Raw genomic sequence first — 21,846 nt, 5'->3', positions numbered from 1 at the left:
TGGCAAAAAGTGCAGTCACAGATAGTAAAAGTGCAGTCACTGATGGTAAAAGTACAGGTAGTGATAGTAAAAGTGTAATCACAGACTATAAAAGTGCAGTCTCAGATGGTAAAAGTGCAGTCACAGACTATAAAAGCTCAGTCACAGACTGTAAAAGTGCAGTCACAGATGGTAAAAGTGCAGTTACAGATGGTAAAAGTGCAGTCACAGATGGTAAAAGTAGAGTCACAGACTGTAAAAGTGCAGTCAGAGATGGTAAAAGTGCAGTCTCAGATGGTAAAAGTGCAATCACAGATGGTAAAAGTGTGACCGAAGATGGCAAAAAGTGCAGTCACAGATGGTAAAAGTGCAGTCACTGATGGTAAAAGTACAGGTAGTGATAGTAAAAGTGTAATCACAGACTATAAAAGTGGAGTCACAGATGATAAAAGTGCAGTTACAGATGGTAAAAGTAGTCACAGACTGTAAAAGTGCAGTCAGAGATGGTAAAAGTGCAGTCACAGATGATAAAAGTGCAGTTACAGATGGTAAAAGTGCAGTCACAGATGATAAAAGTGCAGTTACAGATGGTAAAAGTGCAGATACAGATGATAAACGTGTTGCCAAAGATGGTAAAAGTGCAGTCACAGATGATAAAAGTGCAGTTACAGATGGTAAAGTGCAGTCAATGATGGGAAAAGTGCAGTCACAGATGGGAAAATTGCAGTCACAGATGCTAAAATTGCAGTCACAGATGGTAAAAGTGCAGATACAGATGGTAAAAGTGCAGATACAGATGATAAAAGTGTAGCCAAAGATGGTAAAAGTGCAGTCTCAGATGGTAAAAGTGTGACCGAAGATGGCAAAAAGTGCAGTCACAGATGGTAAAAGTGCAGTCACTAATGGTAAAAGTACAGGTAGTGATAGTAAAAGTGTAATCACAGACTATAAAAGTGCAGTCTCAGATGGTAAAAGTGCAGTCACAGACTATAAAAGCTCAGTCACAGACTGTAAAAGTGCAGTCACAGATGGTAAAAGTGCAGTTACAGATGGTAAAAGTGCAGTCACAGATGGTAAAAGTAGAGTCACAGACTGTAAAAGTGCAGTCAGAGATGGTAAAAGTGCAGTCACAGATGGTAAAAGTGCAGTCACTGATGGTAAAAGTGCAGTCACAGGTGATAAAAGTGCAGTCTCAGATGGTAAAAGTGCAGTCACTGATGGTAAAAGTGCAGTCACAGATGGTAAAAGTGCAATCACACATGGTAAAAGTGCAGTCGGTGATGGTAAAAGTGGAGTCACAGATGATAAAAGTGTAGTCATAGATGGTAAAAGTGCAGTCACAGGTGATAAAAGTGCAGTCACAGGTGGTAAAAGTGCAGTCGGTGATGGTAAAAGTGGAGTCACAGATGATAAAAGTGTAGTCATAGATGGTAAAAGTGCAGTCACAGATGGTAAAAGTGCAGTCACAGATGGTAAAAGTGTAGTCACAGATGATAAAAGTGCAGTCACAGATGATAAAAGTGTAGTCACAGATGATAAAAGTGCAGTCACAGATGATAAAAGTGTAGTCACAGATGATAAAAGTGTAGTCATAGATGATAAAAGTGCAGTCACAGATGATAAAAGTGTAGTCACAGATGATAAAAGTGCAGTCACAGATGATAAAAGTGTAGTCACAGATGATAAAAGTGTAGTCACAGATGATAAAAGTGTAGTCATAGATGATAAAAGCTCAGTCACAGATGGTAAAAGTGCAGTTACAGGTGGTAAAAGTGCAGTCACAGATGATAAAAGTGCAGTCACAGATGATAAAAGTGCAGTCACAGATGATAAAAGTGCAGTCACAGATGATAAAAGTGCAGTTACAGATGATAAAAGTGCAGTCACAGATGATAAAAGTGCAGTCACAGATGGTAAAAGTGCAGTCACAGATGATAAAAGTGCAGTCACTAGTAGAGGCGAAAGGCAAATGTGAATCCATGACATCAGCTATTAAAATACAAAATGACAGAAAATCTAATATTAGCGCTCGTAGTCCAATTCTTAACACTTGTGTATATTAATTCTTTCTACTACAGATATCTTACTTGATACAACGCTAGAAACCTCAGAGATCGGCTGGTCCACCCATCCGGAGGGCGGGGTGAGTAACACAAGTGAATGTCATCATGAAGCCCTCATGTGTTGTACTGGTCAATTGTCTCCTAGATTTCGTGACTTGATCTTTTCCCTCTTGTTTCCTTCTGTAGTGGGATGAAGTCAGTGTTTTGGATGGCCAGCGCCGCCTCCTGCGCACCTATGAAGTCTGCAACTCATACGCGCAGCGCTCCAACCAGAGCAATTGGCTGCGCACGGGCTACATCCCCAGCCGTGGTGCTCGACGTGTATACGTCAAATTACGTTTCTCAGTACGAGACTGTGCCAGCCTTCGCCCACCGCCATCTCGGCGTCACATGGCTTGCAAAGAAACATTTACCTTATATTATCAGCAAGTGGACAGCGCCATGGAGGCCGAGGACTGGGAATGGACAGAAGCGTCTTGGATAAAAGTAGATACCATTGGAGCCGGCAAAAGCTTCACACGAGACCCGGGAAAAGGTGGGCAGGGCCCTCGGCTGGACGAGAGAACTATAGACTTTGGACCAATCATTAGAAATGGATTCTACTTGGCCTTTGTGGATTCCGGGGCTTGTTTATCGTTGGCTGGAGTAAAAGTTTACTTTAATAAGTGTCCGGCTTCTGTGAGGAGCCTGGCATCTTTCCCTGAGACTCCGTCAAGTGGCGATGGAGGGGCATCACTGGCGGAAGCCGTAGGGAGCTGTGTAAATGGGGCTCATCTTCTGGGCACCACGCGACTTACTCTACACTGCGGAGGAGAGGGCGAGTGGATGGTGTCAAGTGGGAGCTGCATCTGTAACCCGGGAAGAGAAGAAAGTGAAGAAGGAACTGAATGTCGGGGTAAGGTACAACATACTGTGACTCGAGAAGCCCAACGCACTCCACCAATTGGTATCTGGTGTAATATTCGGCACTATGTACAATGGCTGATGAACCATAAAGGAAGCTCATAGAAAATCATCAGCAGCGAGGCTCAGCTTATTATCCAATAGGTAGTGTTAGGTTCACCTAGTGAAATGGATCCTCCAAGCCTTCGGTTCGGGTGGGAACACGGACCATGGGCATCGGTGCAGCAGATGGTGAGGCACATAGGATACAGATAGTTGAGGGACCAGAGACTGAAGGCAGACAGGAGAACGTTATCAGAGGTGCTGAAAACTGCAGGCAGATAGGTAGCTGAGGGACTGGAGACCAAAGGCCGACAGAAGAAGGTTACCATAGGTGATGGAAGCTGCAGGCAGACAGGAGAAGAATATTAGCAGAGGTGCTGGAAGCTGCAGGCAGACAGGAAAATATTGCCAGAGGTACTGTAATCCTCAGGTAGACAGGAGAATGGTACCAGAGGTGCTGGAAGCTGCAGGCAGATAGGAGAACATTACCAGAGGTACTGGAAGCTGCAGGCAGACAGGAGAACCAGAGGTGCTGGAAGCTGCAGGCAGACAGGAGAAGAATATTAGCAGAGGTGCTGGAAGCTGCAGGCAGACAGGAAAATGTTGCCAGAGGTATTGTAATCCTCAGGTAGACAGGAGAATGGTACCAGAGGTGCTGGAAGCTGCAGGCAGATAGGAGAACATTACCAGAGGTACTGGAAGCTGCAGGCAGACAGGAGAACATTACCAGAGGTACTATAAGCCTCATGCAGACAGGAGAATGTTATCATAGGTACTGGAGGCTGCAGGCAGACAGGAGAATATTAGCAGAGGTATTACAAGCCACAGGCAGACAGGAGAATGTTACCAGAGGTGCTGGAAGCTGCAGGCAGACAGGAGAATGTTAGCATAGGTAATGGAGGCTGCAGGCAGACAGGAGAATGTTACCAGAGGTACTGGAAGTCTTAGGCAGACAGGAGAATGTTACCAGAGGTACTGGAGGCTGCAGACAGACAAAAGAACATTACAAGTGGTGCTGGAAGCCTTAGGTAGACAGGAGCATGTTAGCATAGGTACTGGAGGCTGAAGGCAGACAGGAGAATGGTACCAGAGGTACTGGAAGATGCAGGCAGACAGGAGAATGGTACCAGAGGTACGGAAGCATCAGGCAGATAGGAGAACATTACCAGAGGTGCTGGAAGCTGCGGGCAGACAGGAGAACATTACAAGAGATGTTGAAAGCCTGAGGCAACCAGGAGAATGTTACCAGAGGTGCTGGAAGCCACAGGCAGACAGGAGAACATTGCAAGAGATGCTGGAAGCCTCAGGCAACCAGGAGAATGTTAGCATAGGTACTGGAGGCTGAAGGCAGACAGGAGAATGGTACCAGAGGTACTGGAAGATGCAGGCAGACAGGAGAATGGTACCAGAGGTACTGGAAGCCACATGCAGACAGGGGAACGTTATCAGAGGTGCTGGAAGCTGCAGGCAGATAGGATAACATTACTAGAAGTGCTGGAAGCTGCAGGCAGACAGGAGAACATTACTAGAGGTGCTGGAAGCCACAGGCAGACAGAAAAATGTTGGGCGGCTGATCAAAAATTGGGCATTTTTGACCCCAAAAGTGGACATATAATGCCATGAGCCAACATACAGAATTGGTCTCATTTTAAAATCTTCTATTGAACCCAGGGGAATCTACAGTATGGGACACATTTGGGCAGGACTGACGCTATCTTGGTGTTTACAGACCTTATGACATATTTTAAAGCATTTCTGTTGCTTAAGCAAACTTTAGAGAATAAGCTCTTACGTGTGTACATGAGGAAAAACACTATTTCTGGCCATTATGTGAATTATATCCAGCATTTTTCACCAATTTTTCCCGATTGATCCCTAAATTTCAGTTATCTCTTAGCTAGTGGGAGGAGAACAGCTCCTATGATGTCTGCCACAGACATGAGGGATTCTTGCTTTCTTGTGCCTATGTAGTGCATGTTCAGAAGCTGCATGGAGGACATTATGGAGAAATACTGAGCGGAATATATGCACATTTTAGGTTATTCTCTGCAATAAATTGTCCTATAGAACCCGATCCGAACCTCTGCATGTTGGAAGGTGCAGTATAGGGTATAAACTGATAGTGCTGACCTGATGAAGGCGCTCTCACTGATGTCAGTACCCGTGGAGGTGTGCTGTGATCTGCACTGTGCATACAGTACAGAACAAAAGTTTGGACACACCTTCTCATTTGAAGAGTTTTCTTTATTTTCATGTCTCTGAAAGTTGTAGATTCACATTGAAAGCATCAAAACTATGAATTATACCAAGTGGAATTAAATAGTTAACAAAAAAGTGTGAAACAACTGAAAATATGTCTTATATTCTAGGTTCTACAGAGTAGCCACCTTTTGCTTTGATTACTGCTTTGCACACTCTTGGTATTCTCTTGATGAACTTCAAGAGGTAGTCACCGAAAATGGTCTTCCAACAGTCTTGAAGGAGTTCCCAGAGATGCTTAGCACTTGTTGGCCCGTTTGCCTTCACTCTGCGGTCCAGCTCACCCCAAACCATCTCGATTGGGTTCAGGTCTGGTGACTGTGGAGGCCAGGTCATCTGGTGTAGCACCCATCACTCTCCTTCTTAGTCAAATAGCCCTTACACAGCCTGGAGGTGTGTTTGGGGTCATTGTCCTGTTGAAAAATAAATTATGGTCCAAATAAACGCAAACTGGATGGAATAGCACGCCGCTACAAGATGCTGTGGTAGCCATGCTGGTTCTGTATGCCTTCAATTTTAAATAAATCCCCAACAGTGTCACCAGCAAAGCACCCCCACACCATCACACCTCCTCCTCCATGCTTCACGGTGGGAACCAGGCATGTAGAGTCCATCCGTTCACATTTTCTACAAAGACACGGTGGTTGGATCCAAAGATCTCAAATTTGGACTCATCAGACCAAAACACAGATTTCCACTGGTCTAATGTCCATTCCTTGTGTTCTTTAGCCCAAACAAGTTTCTTCTGCTTGTTGCCTGTCCTTAGCAGTGGTTTCCTAGCAGCTATTTCACCATGAAGGCCTGCTGCACAAAGTCTCCTCTTAACAGTTGTTCTAGAGATGTGTCTGCTGCTAGAACTCTGTGTGGCATTGACCTAGTCTCTAATCTGAGCTGCTATTAACCTGCGATTTCTGAGGCTGGTGACTCGGATAAACTTATCCTCCGCAGCAGACGTGACTCTTGGTCTTCCTTTTCTGGAGCGGTCCTCATGTGAGCCAGTTTCTTTGCAGCGTTTGATGGTTTTTGCCACTGCACGTAGGGACACTTTCAAAGTTTTCCCAATTTTTTGGACTGACTGACCTTTATTTCTTAAAGTAATGATGGCCACTCGTTTTTCTTTACTCAGCTGCTTTTTTCTTGCCATAATACAAATACTAACAGTCTATTCAGTAGGACTATCAGCTGTGTATCCACCAGACTTCTGCACAACACAACTGATGGTCCCAACCCCATTTATAAGGCAAGAAATCCCACTTATTAAACCTGACAGGGCGCACCTGTGAAGTGAAGTCCATTTCCGGTGACTACCTCCTGAAGCTCATCAAAAGAATGCCAAGAGCGTGCGAAGCAGGAATCAAAGCAAAAGGTGGCGACTGTGAAGAACCTAGAATATAAGACATATTTTCAGTTGTTTCACACTTTTTTGCTAAGTATTTCATTCCACATGTGTTACTTCATAGTTTTCATGCCCTCAATGTGAAGCTACAATTTCATGAAAATAAAAAAAACTCTTTGAATGAGAAGGTGTGTCCAAACTTTTGGTCTGTACTTTATATCGGTCATATGTCTGGCTCCATCCTCCATCGCCTGTATATAGAGCGCTCCGGCTCTGCTTATACCACTGTAATCCGGTCAATCCATTTAGTAATAAAACCTATTTCATGAACATTGAAGATTGAGCAGAATCCTGGAATATTCTGATTAAAGTGGAATTAAGAGAAAAGACATCGCGCCGCATCCGAGATCACTACAACACTGGATATTAGCAGCGGTCACTACAAAGTACAGACATTATAGCATTATTATTTGGAGGGAATTAATAAACTAAAGAGAATAGTTGTAATTAATGTTTATTCAGGTATCAAAAATCTCAACAGAATATACTGAAACTACTGCACCAAAAATAAATCTATAATACTGTCTATTATGTATAAAATTATAACTATTATTATACTGCCCCTATGTACAAGAATATAACTACTATAATACTGCCTCTATGTACAAGAATATAACTACTATAATACTGCCACTATGTACAAGAATATAACTACTATAATACTGCTCCTATGTACAAGAATATAACTACTATAATACTGCCTCTAGGTACAAGAATATAACTACTATAATACTGCCACTATGTACAAGAATATAACTACTATAATACTGCTCCTATGTACAAGAATATAACTACTATAATACTGCCTCCTATGTACAAGAATATAACTACTATAACACTGCCCCTATGTACAAGAATATAACTAGTATAATACTGCCCCTATGTACAAGAATATAACTACTATAATACTGCCTCTATGTACAAGAATATAACTACTATAATACTGCCCCCTATGTACAAGAATATAACTACTATAATACTGCCCCTATGTACAAGAATATAACTACTATAATACTGCCCCTATGTACAAGAATATAACTACTATAATACTGCCCCCTATGTACAAGAATATAACTACTATAATACTGCTCCCTATATACAAGAATATAACTACTATAATACTGCCTCCTATGTACAAGAATATAACTACAATAATACTGCTCCTATGTACAAGAATATAACTACTATAATACTGCCCCCTATGTACAAGAATATAACTACTATAATACTGCCCCTATGTACAAGAATATAACTACTATAATACTGACTCTAGGTACAAGAATATAACTACTATAATACTGCCACTATGTACAAGAATATAACTACTATAATACTGCTCCTATGTACAAGAATATAACTACTATAATACTGCCTCCTATGTACAAGAATATAACTACTATAACACTGCCCCTATGTACAAGAATATAACTAGTATAATACTGCCCCTATGTACAAGAATATAACTACTATAATACTGCTCCTATGTTTAAGAATATAACTACTATAATACTGCCCCTATGTACAAGAATATAACTACTATAATACTGCTCCTATGTACAAGAATATAACTACTATAATACTGCCCCTATGTACAAGAATATAACTACTATAATACTGCCCCTATGTACAAGAATATAACTACTATAATACTGCCTCTATGTACAAGAATATAACTACTATAATACTGCCCCCTATGTACAAGAATATAACTACTATAATACTGCCCCCTTATGTACAAGAATATAACTACTATAATACTGCTCCTATGTACAAGAATATAACTACTATAATACTGCCCCTTATGTACAAGAATATAACTACTATAATACTGCCCCTATGTACAAGAATATAACTACTATAATACTGCTCCTATGTACAAGAATATAACCGCTATAATACTGCTCCTATGTACAAGAATATAACTACTATAATACTGCCACTTATGTACAAGAATATAACTACTATAACACTGCCCCTATGTACAAGAATATAACTACTATAATACTGCCCCTATGTACAAGAATATAACTACTATAATACTGCCCCCTATGTACAAGAATATAACTACTATAATACTGCCCCTATGTACAAGAATATAACTACTATAATACTGCCCTTATGTACAGGAATATAACTACTATAATACTTCCCCCTATGTACAAGAATATAACTACTATAATACTGCCCCTATGTACAAGAATATAACTACTATAATACTGCCCCCTATGTACAAGAATATAACTGCTATAATACTGCCCCTATGTACAAGAATATAACTGCTATAATACTGCCCCCTATGTACAAGAATATAACTGCTATAATACTGCCCCCTATGTACAAGAATATAACTACTAAAATACTGCCCCCTATATACAAGAATATAACTACTATAATACTGCCCCTATGTACAAGAATATAACTTCTATAATACTGCTGCTATGTACAAGAATATAACTACTATAATACTGCTCCTAAGTACAAGGATATAACTACTATAATACTGCCCCTATGTACAGAAATATAACTACTATAATACTGCCCCCTATGTACAAGGATATAACTACTATAATACTGCTCCTATGTACAAGAATATAACTAGTATAATACTGCCCCTATGTACAGGAATATAACTACTATAATACTGCCCCTATGTACAGAAATATAACTACTATAATACTGCCCCCTATGTACAAGAATATAACTACTATAATACTGCTCCTATGTACAAGAATATAACTAGTATAATACTGCCCTTATGTACAAGAATATAACTACTATAATACTGCCCCTATGTACAAGAATATAACTACTATAATACTGCCCCCTATGTACAAGAATATAACTACTATAATGCTGCCCCTATGTACAGGTATATTACTACTATAATACTGCCCTCTATGTACAAGAATATAACTACTATAATACTGCTCCTATGTACAAGAATATAACTACTATAATACTGCCCCTATGTACAAGAATATAACTGCTATAATACTGCCCCTATGTACAAGAATATAACTACTAAAATACTGCTCCTATGTACAACAATATAACTACTATAATACTGCCCTCTATGTACAAGAACATAACTACTAGAATACTGCCCCTATGTACAAGAATATAACTACTATAATACTGCTCCTATGTACAAGAATATAACTACTATAATACTGCTCCTATGTACTAGAATATAACTACTATAATACTGCCCCTATGTACAAGAATATATCTACTATAATACTGCCCCCTATGTACAAGAATATAACTACTATAATACTGCCCCTATGTACAAGAATATAACTACTATAATACTGCCCCTACGTACAAGAATATATCTACTATAATACTGCCCCCTATGTACAAGAATATAACTACTATAATACTGCCCCTATGTACAAGAATATAACTACTATAATACTGCCCCTATGTACAAGAATATAACTACTATAATACTGCCCCTATGTACAAGAATATAACTACTATAATACTGCCCCTATGTACAGGAATATAACAACTATAATACTGCCTCTATGTACAAGGACATAACTATTATTGATACGAGTGCCCAGATGATTGCACTCTTTATTGTCATCTCCACATTTCTTTTTGTACAATTACTTGATTCTTGACTTTGAGTAGTATATATATGTATGTATGTATATATTTTGAGGTTGATTCCTCCCTTCATTATTTCCTCCCATTTATCCCGTTCTTTGTGGTGATTCTGATTGAGCAGTAAGTCTCGTATCCGCACATTTCCTGGCGGTATTATACGTCCCTCCGCAGTGGGTTCTGCCGCTGGCGTATTATTCGGATCGTTCCTAAATTCTTTTCCCTGTTAGCGCCCCCAGCCTCGGAGTATCGCCCCCCCCCCCTCCCTCTTCTTGTATATTTTAGCCTTTCCCAATACTTATATCTTTTTTTTTCTACTATATTTTTCACTTCATATTTTCCAGTTGACCTAGAATTTGGGCAAATTGATTAAAAATGACAAATCCAGCCACTAAGAGACGTAGGAGAGGGTCCAAGACGACCAGTGGGCTCCGATACAAATAGCCCTAATTAATTCCACTGCCTTATTAATTAAGCCGAGCTCTTGAAGACTTGTGTAAGACCAAGTTCTTTTTTCTTGGAAACATTGTGTTCTCTTCTATTGTTTGGATGAGAATTTACCAGACGCTCAGTTGTGGTTCAGTCACATATGAATCCCTTATATTGCTGGCTTTATCTGCAGCTGCCTGGCATTCTTTACATTACTGTATCAGAAGCCTCTTCTGCTTCCGGTCCTTGCATCTGGCCCATGTTTGCTGTGTCTCTTCACCTTTTCTTACTTCACTGGATATATTAGTGCTATCTTTTTTTTCTCAATGGGCCGGATTCATGCAGCGGTTTTCGCCAACATTCTGAAACGCTGTTGTCATAAATCCATTGTGCAGAACATTCTGTATTGTTCTGCTATGCTCTCCTGCAGAGCCGGTATATGTTGCCTATGGTGCAGAGCGTTTTGCAGGCTGAATTCTCTGCTGGTTGTTTCACAGCACTGGGTTTCACGCTGGTCTTTGGAGGTGCTCTCACAGATGCTTCTCGTTCCCGATGATTGCTCTGCTCCATTAGGGAGTGTATTAGCTCAGGACGCCGCCAGTCATACTTCCTGGTCACAGTTGTGCTGTTGGCTCCTGTGGTGCTCAGTGTTCAGATCTTGGTCTCTCAACTCCAAACTGCTGTTTACCATCTCTGCCTGTCCTCCCCTGTTTCTGTTATGACTTCCCGGCTTCTCACCTCGGACTTCCTCCTGACCATGTCCCTGTATTTTGTATGTGCTCTCCTAGAACCCTGACCTTCAGCTTGTATCTTGACCTTGTCTGTGTCTGCCCCCCCTTTACTCTCATGCCTTTCTGGTTTATGAACCCAGCCTGTCTGACTTCCTCTACAATTACTGCATACATGTAGGGACTAGCGCCACCTTGTAACAGTCATCACAGCTGTTGTCACGAGTGTGTCATGGCCTGATGTGACCTCGGTGGGGATCTGAGATCAGAAGGTCACAGTTGTTTTTCGCAGATTCGCTTTAGTGACCATTCGTCATTTACCCTGAGTTGGAGCATATTTAATTCCATCCAGTGCTAAAGGGGTTAAGGTTCCTTTCTATCCCGCAGTGATCTAACAGGTAGTTGTAATCTTAGCTGCAGCAACTCCATTCTGCTACAAATATCCAGTGCTCACTGATTCCTATGCTGGCTATAGCTCATACCTATGCTGTCCACTTGGAAGAAACTTGTCTCTGGAGAAAGCTGAAGTGTCGCTTCAGTTGCAGCTGAGAAGTTCCTGCTGTAGTGTTATTTGTTGGGTCTTTCCTACTTTGTGTTGTCTTTTTGCAGTGAGTTCTCGATTCCTTCACTAGTCAGGGTTTGTTCAGTGCAAGCGAGGTCCTAGGCACATGACGTCGCACGAGGGAAGGACTCACCTAGGGCCATTAGGGAGTGCAGTGATCTTCCTCAGACGAGTGTTAGAAAGTGACCCGGCTCCCCTTTCCCTAGCACCAGGGCTTTCCATTGTATTGTTACCCCGGTCTTCCCTCTGTATTACGTCGCTCACTTGGTGCCCTCTCGGACCTGACGTGACGGATGCAGTCACATCGTTACATCTGTTTGAAATGTTACATTTTTTTAACATCTCAAAGATGCACAAAATGTTGGGGACTTTTGGCGCTTTTATGCCCGTCTCAACCAGTTCTGCCTACTTGGTGTAACTTACGACAAAAACGTGGGACAATCCTTGACTGGAGGCCACATTTCTGGAGGTTGGCACATGGCAGGTGGCTGACATCTCTTAAAGGGAACCTGTCACCAGATTTGGTGACTATAAGCTATGGCCACCACCAGTGGGCTCTTATATACAGCATTCTAACATGCTGTATATAAGAACCCAGGCCGCAGTGTAGAACCTAAAAATCACTTTATAATACTCACCTAAGGAGCGGTGCAGACTGGTCGGATGGGTGTCTCCGTTCTCCGGTACCGGCGCCTCCTCTTTCGGCCATCTTCGTCCTCCTTCTTCTGAAGCCTGGGAGCACGATGCGTCCTACGTCATCCACACTAGCCGGCATTGAGGTCCCACTCAGGCGCACTACAATACTTTGATCTGCCCTGCTCAAGACAGATCAAAGTGCGCCTGCGCAGGACCTCAATGCCGGCGAGTGTGGATGACGTAGGACGCGTCATGCTCCCAGGATTGAGAAGAAGGAGGACGAAGATGGCCGAAAGAGGAGGCGCCGGTACCGGAGAACGGAGACACCCAACCGACCGTTCAGCACTGCACCGCCCCTTAGGTGAGTATTATAAAGTGATTTTTACGCTCTACACAGCCCAGTCTCTGTCTTTTTGTGTCTCTGTCTCTCTCTGTCTCTGTCTGTCTGTGTGTCTGTCTCTATCCATGTGTCTCTGTCTCTATCTATGTCTGTCTGTCTCTCTCTGTCTCTGTCTGTCTCTAGCTCTGTGTATGTCTGTCTCTTTCCACGTCTGTCTTTTTCCCTGGCTGTCTCTTTCCCTGTCTCTTTCCCTATCTCTGTCTGTCTGCCTCTGTCTCTTTGACTGTCTCTCTGTCTCTTTCCCTGTCTGTCTCTTTGAGTGTCTGTCTCTCTCTCTCTGCCTGTCTGTCTCTTTCCCTGTCTCTTTCCCTGTCTGTCTGCCTCTGTCTCTTTGACTGTCTGTTTCTCTCTCTGTCTCTTTCCCTTTCCCTGTCTGCCTCTTACTCTGTCTGTGCCTATGTCTGTCTCTCTCTGTTTCTGTACCGATATCTTCTTACCTCACACATAAGCTTGTTATGCTATGAATGTCTTAAGTTCCTATAGCAATTAACCACATCTCCTATTAATGACCTATAGCTTGTAGCTCCATTGACTTTAATGGAGGCAGGTTTTTGGAGAGTAACTGCAAAGCGCGAGGTTAAATTTTCCCGTCAAAACATAGTCTATGACATTCCCTGAGTCACATGAGGCGTCTGGGCAAAATTTTGTGATTGTAAATGGAGCGATGCGGATTTCTTTATCGGACACACACATACATACATACATACATACACACATATACACACATACAGACACACATACATACACTCAGCTTTATATATTAGATGTTAGAATGCTATATATAAGAGCCCACTGGTGGTGGCCGCAGCTTATAGGCCCCAAATCTGGTGACAGGTTCCCTTTAAAGGATTTGGTGCGTCTTATTCCAATGGACAGGTCATTAAAGCTGTCGAGCAACTGCAACATAAAGCTCCAAGTTGTGCCACAATGTAGCAACTTTTGGAATTTTTTTTCCACCAGTCCCAACTTTATTTACCCTAGTCTGAACCCGATCCGGTGGGAGAAGACATGGCCAAGAGCGCCCAACAAACCCAACATGACTTACGCTATGATTTACGCTCCTTCCACACATTTCTGGCAGTTGGAAAAATGCTTGAAATTTGTTAATTTGGCGCCTGCCTGGTCACGACGCAATTCTTACTCCAGCGCTTCCTGGTGAAATCGAGGCCAAAAAAAATGGCCAAACGGGCTGTGGCTCCAAGTGGTTACAGTTTCGAGTCCACTTGGCAGCGCGGCGCTGTTTTATGTGTTGATGCTTCCATTGTGTGCCCCGTTGTTATTTTTGCTTCAACCCCTCCCCCCTCCGACCTTTCTAATTTTGACACAATGGATCTGGATGTATCAAACAGGCGCACGTGGTGTTTAAAGCTCACTTTTCTCCATAAAATATTCATCCCTTCATTGCTTTACATGATTACAACATCAGGCAGAATAAGGTCCACTTCTTTTTTTTTTTGCCCTGTATTCCCTATGGCAAGAGAAAATAAATAAATATATAAAACTTAAACATTTATCTCCCCACGATGAATCTAGGTCATAGGCCCCAAAGCGTGAACAGATTTCTGCTTCTCTGAAGAATAAAATGTCACGGTGGCTGCAGCACAACAGAAACGGACAATGTGCTCCGGAAACTGCATTTTCTGTGATCCGCGGGCGCCAGAAGAACGAGCGGTTCTGGGCACGTTACATATTGAGATTGAGGGCTGCAATGTTCACAATCCCCTTTCTCTGAGGTCCAGTAGTCCTGGGTGTCTCACTCTATAGTGGTAGGTGCTATCGCTGGTGCTCAGTGGTGCCCTCTATTGAGCATGGCTGCTGTGATGCTAGCCACTACTTACAGGACGTATGGGTGGAAGAGTAGTCAGGAAAGCCGAGGTCTGTTAACAGGAGGATACGTATGAAAACAAGGAGAAAACAGAGACGTAGTCAGGTCAGAGCACGTAATATGTTCAGGGAGAAAACTAAGACGTGGTCAGGTAACGGTCCAAGGTCAAAAGCCAGGAGGTCACAACAAAAACAGGGAGCAGGCAGAAAAGACTCAGGCCAACAGCACAACTGCAGAACCAGAAAATACAACTGACAAGATTCTGGGCGAGCATGCTCATTGGCGCCCTCTATTGAGCATGGTTGCTGTAGTGCTAGCCACTACTTACGGGAAGTATCGATGAAAGAGTAGTCAACAAAGGGTCTGGTAACAGGAGGACACGTATGAGTACATGGAGAAAACAGGGGTGTAGTCAGGTCAATATCCGAGGTTCAGAGCACGTAATAGGTTCAGAGAGGAAAGAGAGACATGGTCAGGAAACGGTCCGAGGTCAAAAGCCAGGAGGTCACGACAGGAACAGGGAGCAGGCAGAGAGGAGTCAAATAACAGTCTGGGGTCAGAGAACAAAGATCAGAACACAGGCAGGAACACAGGCCAACAGCACAACTGCAGAACCAGAAAATACAACTGGCAAGATTCTGGGCGAGCATGCTCAGTGGCGCCCTCTATTGAGCATGGTTGCTGTAGTGCTAGCCACTACTTACGGGAAGTATGGATGAAAGAGTAGTCAACAAATGGTCTGGTAACAGGAGGACATGTATGAGCACAAGGAGAAAACAGGGGCGTAGTCAGGTCAATATCCGAGGTTCAGAGCACGTAATAGGTTCAGGGAGAAAACAGAGACATAGTCAGGTAATGGTCTGAGGTCAAAAGTCAGAAGGTCATGACAGGAACAGTGAGCGGGCAGAGAGGAGTCAAATAACAGTCTGGGGTCAGAGAACAAAGATCAGAACATAGGCAGGAACACAGGCCAACAGCACAACTGCAGAACAAGAGAATAAAACTGGCGAGGTTCTGGGAAAGCATGCTCAGTAAATAGCCAGAGCAATGATCAGGAAGGTGTGATACCTGAGTAATCAGCACCAACATGGAATCCAGTGCTGCTGATCAAACTGCTAGCTAGTAACACAGGAAAGTGCAGCAGAGCATCTCCAAAGGCAAGATGCTCCGCACAGAGGATTCATGACAGCTGCTTTATGCAGCATTATCTTGGAACTTTATGGTAGTAGTTTGTGGGCTCTGTGGATTCAAGCAAGTATAAGAAACTTTGTAGTATCTGATCAGATAAACATGTTTCTTTAGCCACATATGAGCCTCTTCTCCATCTCATCTGCCTCCTGAACTTATCATGCCCTATGAAGAGCAGCTAAATCTGTTTTGATCTGTTTTCTATGCTGCTATTGCTTTCTAGTAAGTGTTTATCTAACCGAAGATCTGGATTCACAGCTACGATGCTCGGTACAGGTATATAATCTCCTCAATGCACAGGTTACTGCTTCATTCACTCTGAAGCGCAGCTAAATCTGTTTTGATCTGTTTTCCATGCTGCTATTGCTTTCTAGTAAGTGTTTATCTAACCGACGAGCTGGATTCACAGCTACAATGCTCGGTACAGGTCTATAATCTCCTCAATGCACATGTTACTGCTTCATTCACTTTGAAGAGCAGTTAAGTCTGTTTTGGTCAAAAAGGGACAGCCAGTACAGCGAGTGATCAGAGCTGCCCATTGAAGTATATGCAGAAGTGAGGAGGAAAGGACAGAAACAGAGAAGAAAGATGGATTCACAGCTACACTGTCTAATCTCCTCTATGCTGCAGTTCTGGATTAAAGCTGACCTGCTCCATACCCCTATATAAGGCCCTGATTGTTAATATTGCTTTCTAGTAAGTGTTTTATATCCTCATAATATCTTGCTGTTGCTGTTTCTTCTTCCTAAGTTTTTTTTTCTCACCGCAGTGCTGGATTCACAGCTGCTGTCACAAGTGTGGCACAGCTTGATGTGATCTTGGGGGGATCTGGGATCAGAAGGTCACAGCGTATGGTTGATTGCAGATCCTCATTAGTGCCTGCTCGTTGTTTACCTGTCATGTAATGTTCGGCTCTGCACACACATGCAGGCACAGTATTTGTGGACTCTGTTCACACCACGCAGTCTGACAAGCAATCTGAGGTTTGTGGATTGTTCAGCCAGATCAGTGAGTCGGCTGGTTCAGATTCACTGGTCTTCAGCACTGCAGGAGTTAATTCCTGCAGACTGGTGAGCAGGACCTAACAGCTCAGGTTGCTAATTGCCTCTTGCAGCTGTCTCCTCCCTATTTAAAGTCCGGCTTCCTTCCTGTATGTGCTGATGATAGCTTCAGCATACGCTCCAGTCTTGATGGTTATCCTGTTAATGGTGATCCGTGTTGTGCTTTTGAGTGGTGTGATTCTTCCCCTGTTGTGCGTTACTTTCTCCCCCTTTCATTGTTCCCCGGTACACATATTGTCTCTCCTGTGTGTTTTGATTGCTGTGTGTACAAGTTTCCATTCTCCTTTGTTTCTGTCTTTTTGTGGATTTTCTTTTACTGTTTTCCAGCCCACACCAAGGGAGTGGGAGAGGGGGAGTAAGATCAGGTCTTAGACAGGAGTTAGGGTCACGCTGGGGGTTTGGACCTGGCTACCATCAAACCTACCTCTGAGATAAGGGACAGCGCAGGGTCTCATGTCTGAGGGCCAGCCTAGGGGCCCCTGTCCTGTCATTACATACCCTGTGACATACCCTGGGTTGGAGCTTATTTAATTTCATCCATTGCTGAAGGGGTTAAGGTTCCTTTCTATCCTGCTGTGATTTAACAGGTAGTTGTAACCTCAGCTGCAGCCACTCCCTTTTGCTATAAACATTGTCTCCTCACCGCTCCCTAAGCTGGCTATAGTTTATTCCATACTGTCCACTTTGTCCTGTCTCTAGAGAAACTGAGGTGCACGTTTCTGTTGGAGCTGTGAAGTTTCCTGCTGGAGAAGACGTGGAGTGTTATTTGTTGTGTCTTTACCCACCTGTTTTTTGTTTTTTTTACACCCCACGGGGCTTCGGGCAATACTTGTCAACGGGCTGGTGAAGGATCAGGGGATGTAACGGGTGGCCCTGCCCGATTTCGTGACCCCCAAGGTGTCCACAAAAAGGGATGGATGGTGGGATGATGAGGATGAAGGGGTTGAGGATGTTGGGAGTAGTTGTCTCGTGACACTACCTGTGGTGTGCGGCCAGGGATTAGCTGCCGCTGCCGGTGCTGTCCTCTGGGGCAGATGGTGTCGCAGCCGGGATGGTTCAGCTCCCCACAGGTAGAGCTAAGCCCCAGGGAGGATGATGGGGGAGTAAGTGGCCATTGGCGCCGGAGTGTGGGGTGCTGGCGCAGGCAATGAAGGGCTGACTCAGTGGTTTCGGTTCAAGGGCTTTTAGTCACAGTCTGGTTGTCACCCTTGGAGTGCCGTTCTTTGTCGTGATGGGCCCAGCCGATCCTGGATAATTTGGAGGTCACCGCCGGTGTTCCCACTGTGTGTCCTTTCAGGTCGGGGTCCCTCCAATCCCGTGGATGGAATGTGGAACGGGCCATGGGTGTTTCCTGCACTCTCCGCAGACCCTGAAATCCCCGGTAGCTATAGAGCAGCCGGGCTGAGCTGCCTCATCCAAGCCACGGGCCTTGTAGTGCTCCTAGAAGTGCAAAGGTGATGCGTGGGCCAAGGTCCCGACTGTGCTCCTCACCCCAAGGTGTGCCCGGGGTCAACTCCTCTAGTATATCGATGCTCCTTCCTTTTCCCCAAGTGGTGCCCGCCTCCCAGGTGGTTGTCCTAGTGACCAGGATAGTCCCATGCCTCGTGATGGCCACACCCCTATCTACCCTAGTCCAAACTGTGTGTGGTTTGGGAATGTGAGAAACACCAGCGATTAACTCCTTCCTTACCCGGGATGAGTACTGCACCTTAAGTGAGATGCAGTACCCTGTGGCGACTGAAGCCTCAGGGGCGCCACACAGTGATGAGACCACCTTCTTGCTGACCTTCATACTAGTCGAGGTAAGTTGAGGGCCGGGGAGGATGTAGGCATGTGATAGCACACGGGGAGAAGGACCCATCTAGGGACATGAGGGAGTGAGGGATCAGCCTCAGGTGAGTGTTCAGAGTTGACCCCACTCCCTCTCCACAGCGCCAGGGCTTTCCGTTGTTTTGCTTTCCTAGTTTTCTCTTTGTGTCGCATCGCTCGCAGGAGTCCTCTTCCACCTGGTGTGACAGCTACATTGCGCAGTACCAATGTATAATGTTTTCTATGCTGCTATTGCTTTCTAGTAAGTGTTTATCTGAACAAAGAGCTGGATTCACAGCTACACTGCTCAATACTGGTGTATAATCGCCACAATGCACAGGCTACTGCTTCTGAACATGCAGAAAAGAGAAAGGAGAATAGGAATGCCGCATATGGGAAATATCTCCACCCAATAGATCAGAGGCGACTGAGAATTACAGATAGAACCTGAAGTGGAGAAAAGTGAAGAAAATGCAGAATTCAAGTCATGTAATTGCCAGGAATAGTGTAATCCTCATCTACAGACACAGGATGGCTGACTCTGAACCATCACCCTGAATGTACGGTTTAAGGCAGCATTACTGTACTCGAATACTACCTATTATTTTGGCACTATGTGGTAGTACTATCTTGGCACTATGAGAAGCTCGGTGATGTAAGACTCTAGGAGCTCAATGAGATACCCCAAAAAAAGTTTGGCAAGATGGTAAATTTGGTAATTATCGGTCTGTAATACGGATACATTATCTTAGGAATGTATGAGGATATACAGAGGAGGAAGTAAATGTAATATATAAAGCTCATGTGTGTGTGTGTGTGTGTGTGTGTGTGTGGGGTGAGGTGTATGTGTGTGTGTATGTCTGCTAAAGGAATTTGCACCGTCGCATTTACAATCACGAAATTTTGCACATACGCCTCATATGACTCAGGGAACGTCATAGACTATGTTTTGACAGAAAAATTTAACCCCGTGCTTTACAGTCTCTAAAATCCTGCCTCCATTAAACTGAATGGAGGTGGCAGCTACAGGCTATTAATAGCAACTGTCAGTGGTTGCTATAGGAACAAAATAAACTGTTAGTTGAAGCTTATGTGTGAGGTTATATGATGTCAGTGGAGAGATGGATAGAGAGACAGAGAGAGACAGACAGAGACACAGACAGAGACAGCCCTGGAAAGAGACAGCCCTGGAAAGAGACAGACGGGCAAAGAGACAGACGGGGAAAGAGACAGATACACACATAGAGACAGACACAGAGATAGAGACAGACTGATACAAATACAGAGATAGAAATAGACAGACAGAGACACAGACAGAGACAGCCCTGGAAAGAGACAGCCCTGGAAAGAGACAGACGGTCAAAGAGACAGACGGGGAAAGAGACAGATGCACACATAGAGACAGACACAGAGATAGAGACAGACTGATACAAATACAGAGATAGAAATAGACAGACAGAGACACAGACAGAGACAGCCCTGGAAAGAGACAGACGGGCAAAGAGACAGACGGGGAAAGAGACAGATGCACACATAGAGACAGACGGGGAAAGAGACAGATGCACACATAGAGACAGACACAGAGATAGAGACAGACTGATACAAATACAGAGATAGAAATAGACAGACAGAGACACAGACAGAGACAGCCCTGGAAAGAGACAGCCCTGGAAAGAGACAGACGGGCAAAGAGACAGACGGGGAAAGAGACAGACGGGCAAAGAGACAGACGGGGAAAGAGACAGATGCACACATAGAGACAGACACAGAGATAGAGACAGACTGATACAAATATAGAGATAGAAATAGACAGACAGAGACATAGACACAGACAGACAAGGAAAGAGACAGACAGTGACACACAGACAGAGACTGGGAGAGAGACAGAGGAACAGTTACTATCCTGGGCAACGCCGGCTACTACAGCTAGTATATTTCGAAAGGTGATATTGACATGAATTTCTCACCAAATGTCGGTAACAACTCATCCAATGCACACAGGCAAAAAAATAAATCCATAGATGCCCAAAAATTAAGTGTGTAATAATGAGAAATGACCCAGAGAAGAAGTATTGAACATATGAAGAAAGAGAGGTGCAAAAATCAATCTATCAGTAATTACAAAGCAATCCTTCCACTTAGTGAAAAATAATATCAGTTGGTTCAACTGATGTCTTACGGTCGTTACCAGGGTGCCACACAAGAAACATCTCATGATGGGTAAAACCAGTGAGCTGTCTCAATACCTTTGCCCCCTTATTTTTGAAAAACATACCGATGGCATTGGATACAGAAGAATTTGTAAACTACTGAAGGTTTCAGTGAGCACTGCTGGGGCCATAATCTGGAAGTGGAAAGAACATAATTTCACCATAAACCAGCCAAGACAACATGCCCCCTGCAAGATTTGAGACAGAGGAGTGAAAAAACTTATCAAAAGAGTTGTCAAGTACCACCTGTGGAGAGCTACAGAAAGACCTGGAATCAGCAGGTACAATTGTTTTGCCGAAAACAATAAGTGATGCACTCCCCCTCCATAGTGTGTATGCACGCTCCTGTATGCACGCTCACCACGCAAGACTGCATTGCTGAACAAAAAGCAGGTTCAAAATCGTTTAACATTTGATCAAAAACATTTAGACAAGTTTATGAAATACTGGAGAATATAGTCTGGTCAGATGAGACCAAAATCAAACTCTTTAGAGGCCATAATACACACCATGTTTGGAGGCCAAAAGGCAAATCACCGCAAAAACACCAACAACAGTGAAGTGTGGAGGTGGGAACATCATGGTGTGGGGCTGGTTTCCAGCATAGGGCACTGGGAAACGTCTATGACTGAAAGAAGGATAAACTGACAAATGTACTGACACATTCCTGATAAAAATCTGCTGCCCTCTACCGGGATGATGAAGATAAAACGAGGGTGGAGATTTCAGCAGACGATGATCCCA

General features: G+C 43.6%; 1 protein-coding gene across 1 annotated transcript in view; it reads left to right on the top strand.

Moving 5' to 3' along the window:
- Positions 1-838: 838 nt before the first annotated feature.
- Positions 839-21,846, top strand: part of LOC142312580 (ephrin type-B receptor 5-like) — a 70,246-nt gene continuing 49,238 nt past the window's right edge. Inside the window, exons 1-3 of the mRNA XM_075351568.1 lie at positions 839-1,892; positions 2,046-2,122; positions 2,229-2,937. Coding sequence (XP_075207683.1) covers positions 839-1,892; positions 2,046-2,122; positions 2,229-2,937 — 1,840 coding nt within the window. The remainder of the gene's footprint in view (positions 1,893-2,045; positions 2,123-2,228; positions 2,938-21,846) is intronic.

Source organism: Anomaloglossus baeobatrachus, chromosome 5 (genome assembly GCF_048569485.1).
Source record: "Anomaloglossus baeobatrachus isolate aAnoBae1 chromosome 5, aAnoBae1.hap1, whole genome shotgun sequence".
In the NCBI taxonomy this organism is placed as follows: Eukaryota; Metazoa; Chordata; class Amphibia; order Anura; family Aromobatidae; genus Anomaloglossus; species Anomaloglossus baeobatrachus.
Note: the sequence above shows the minus strand (reverse complement) of the source record. Positions and strands in the feature narration are given on the sequence as shown.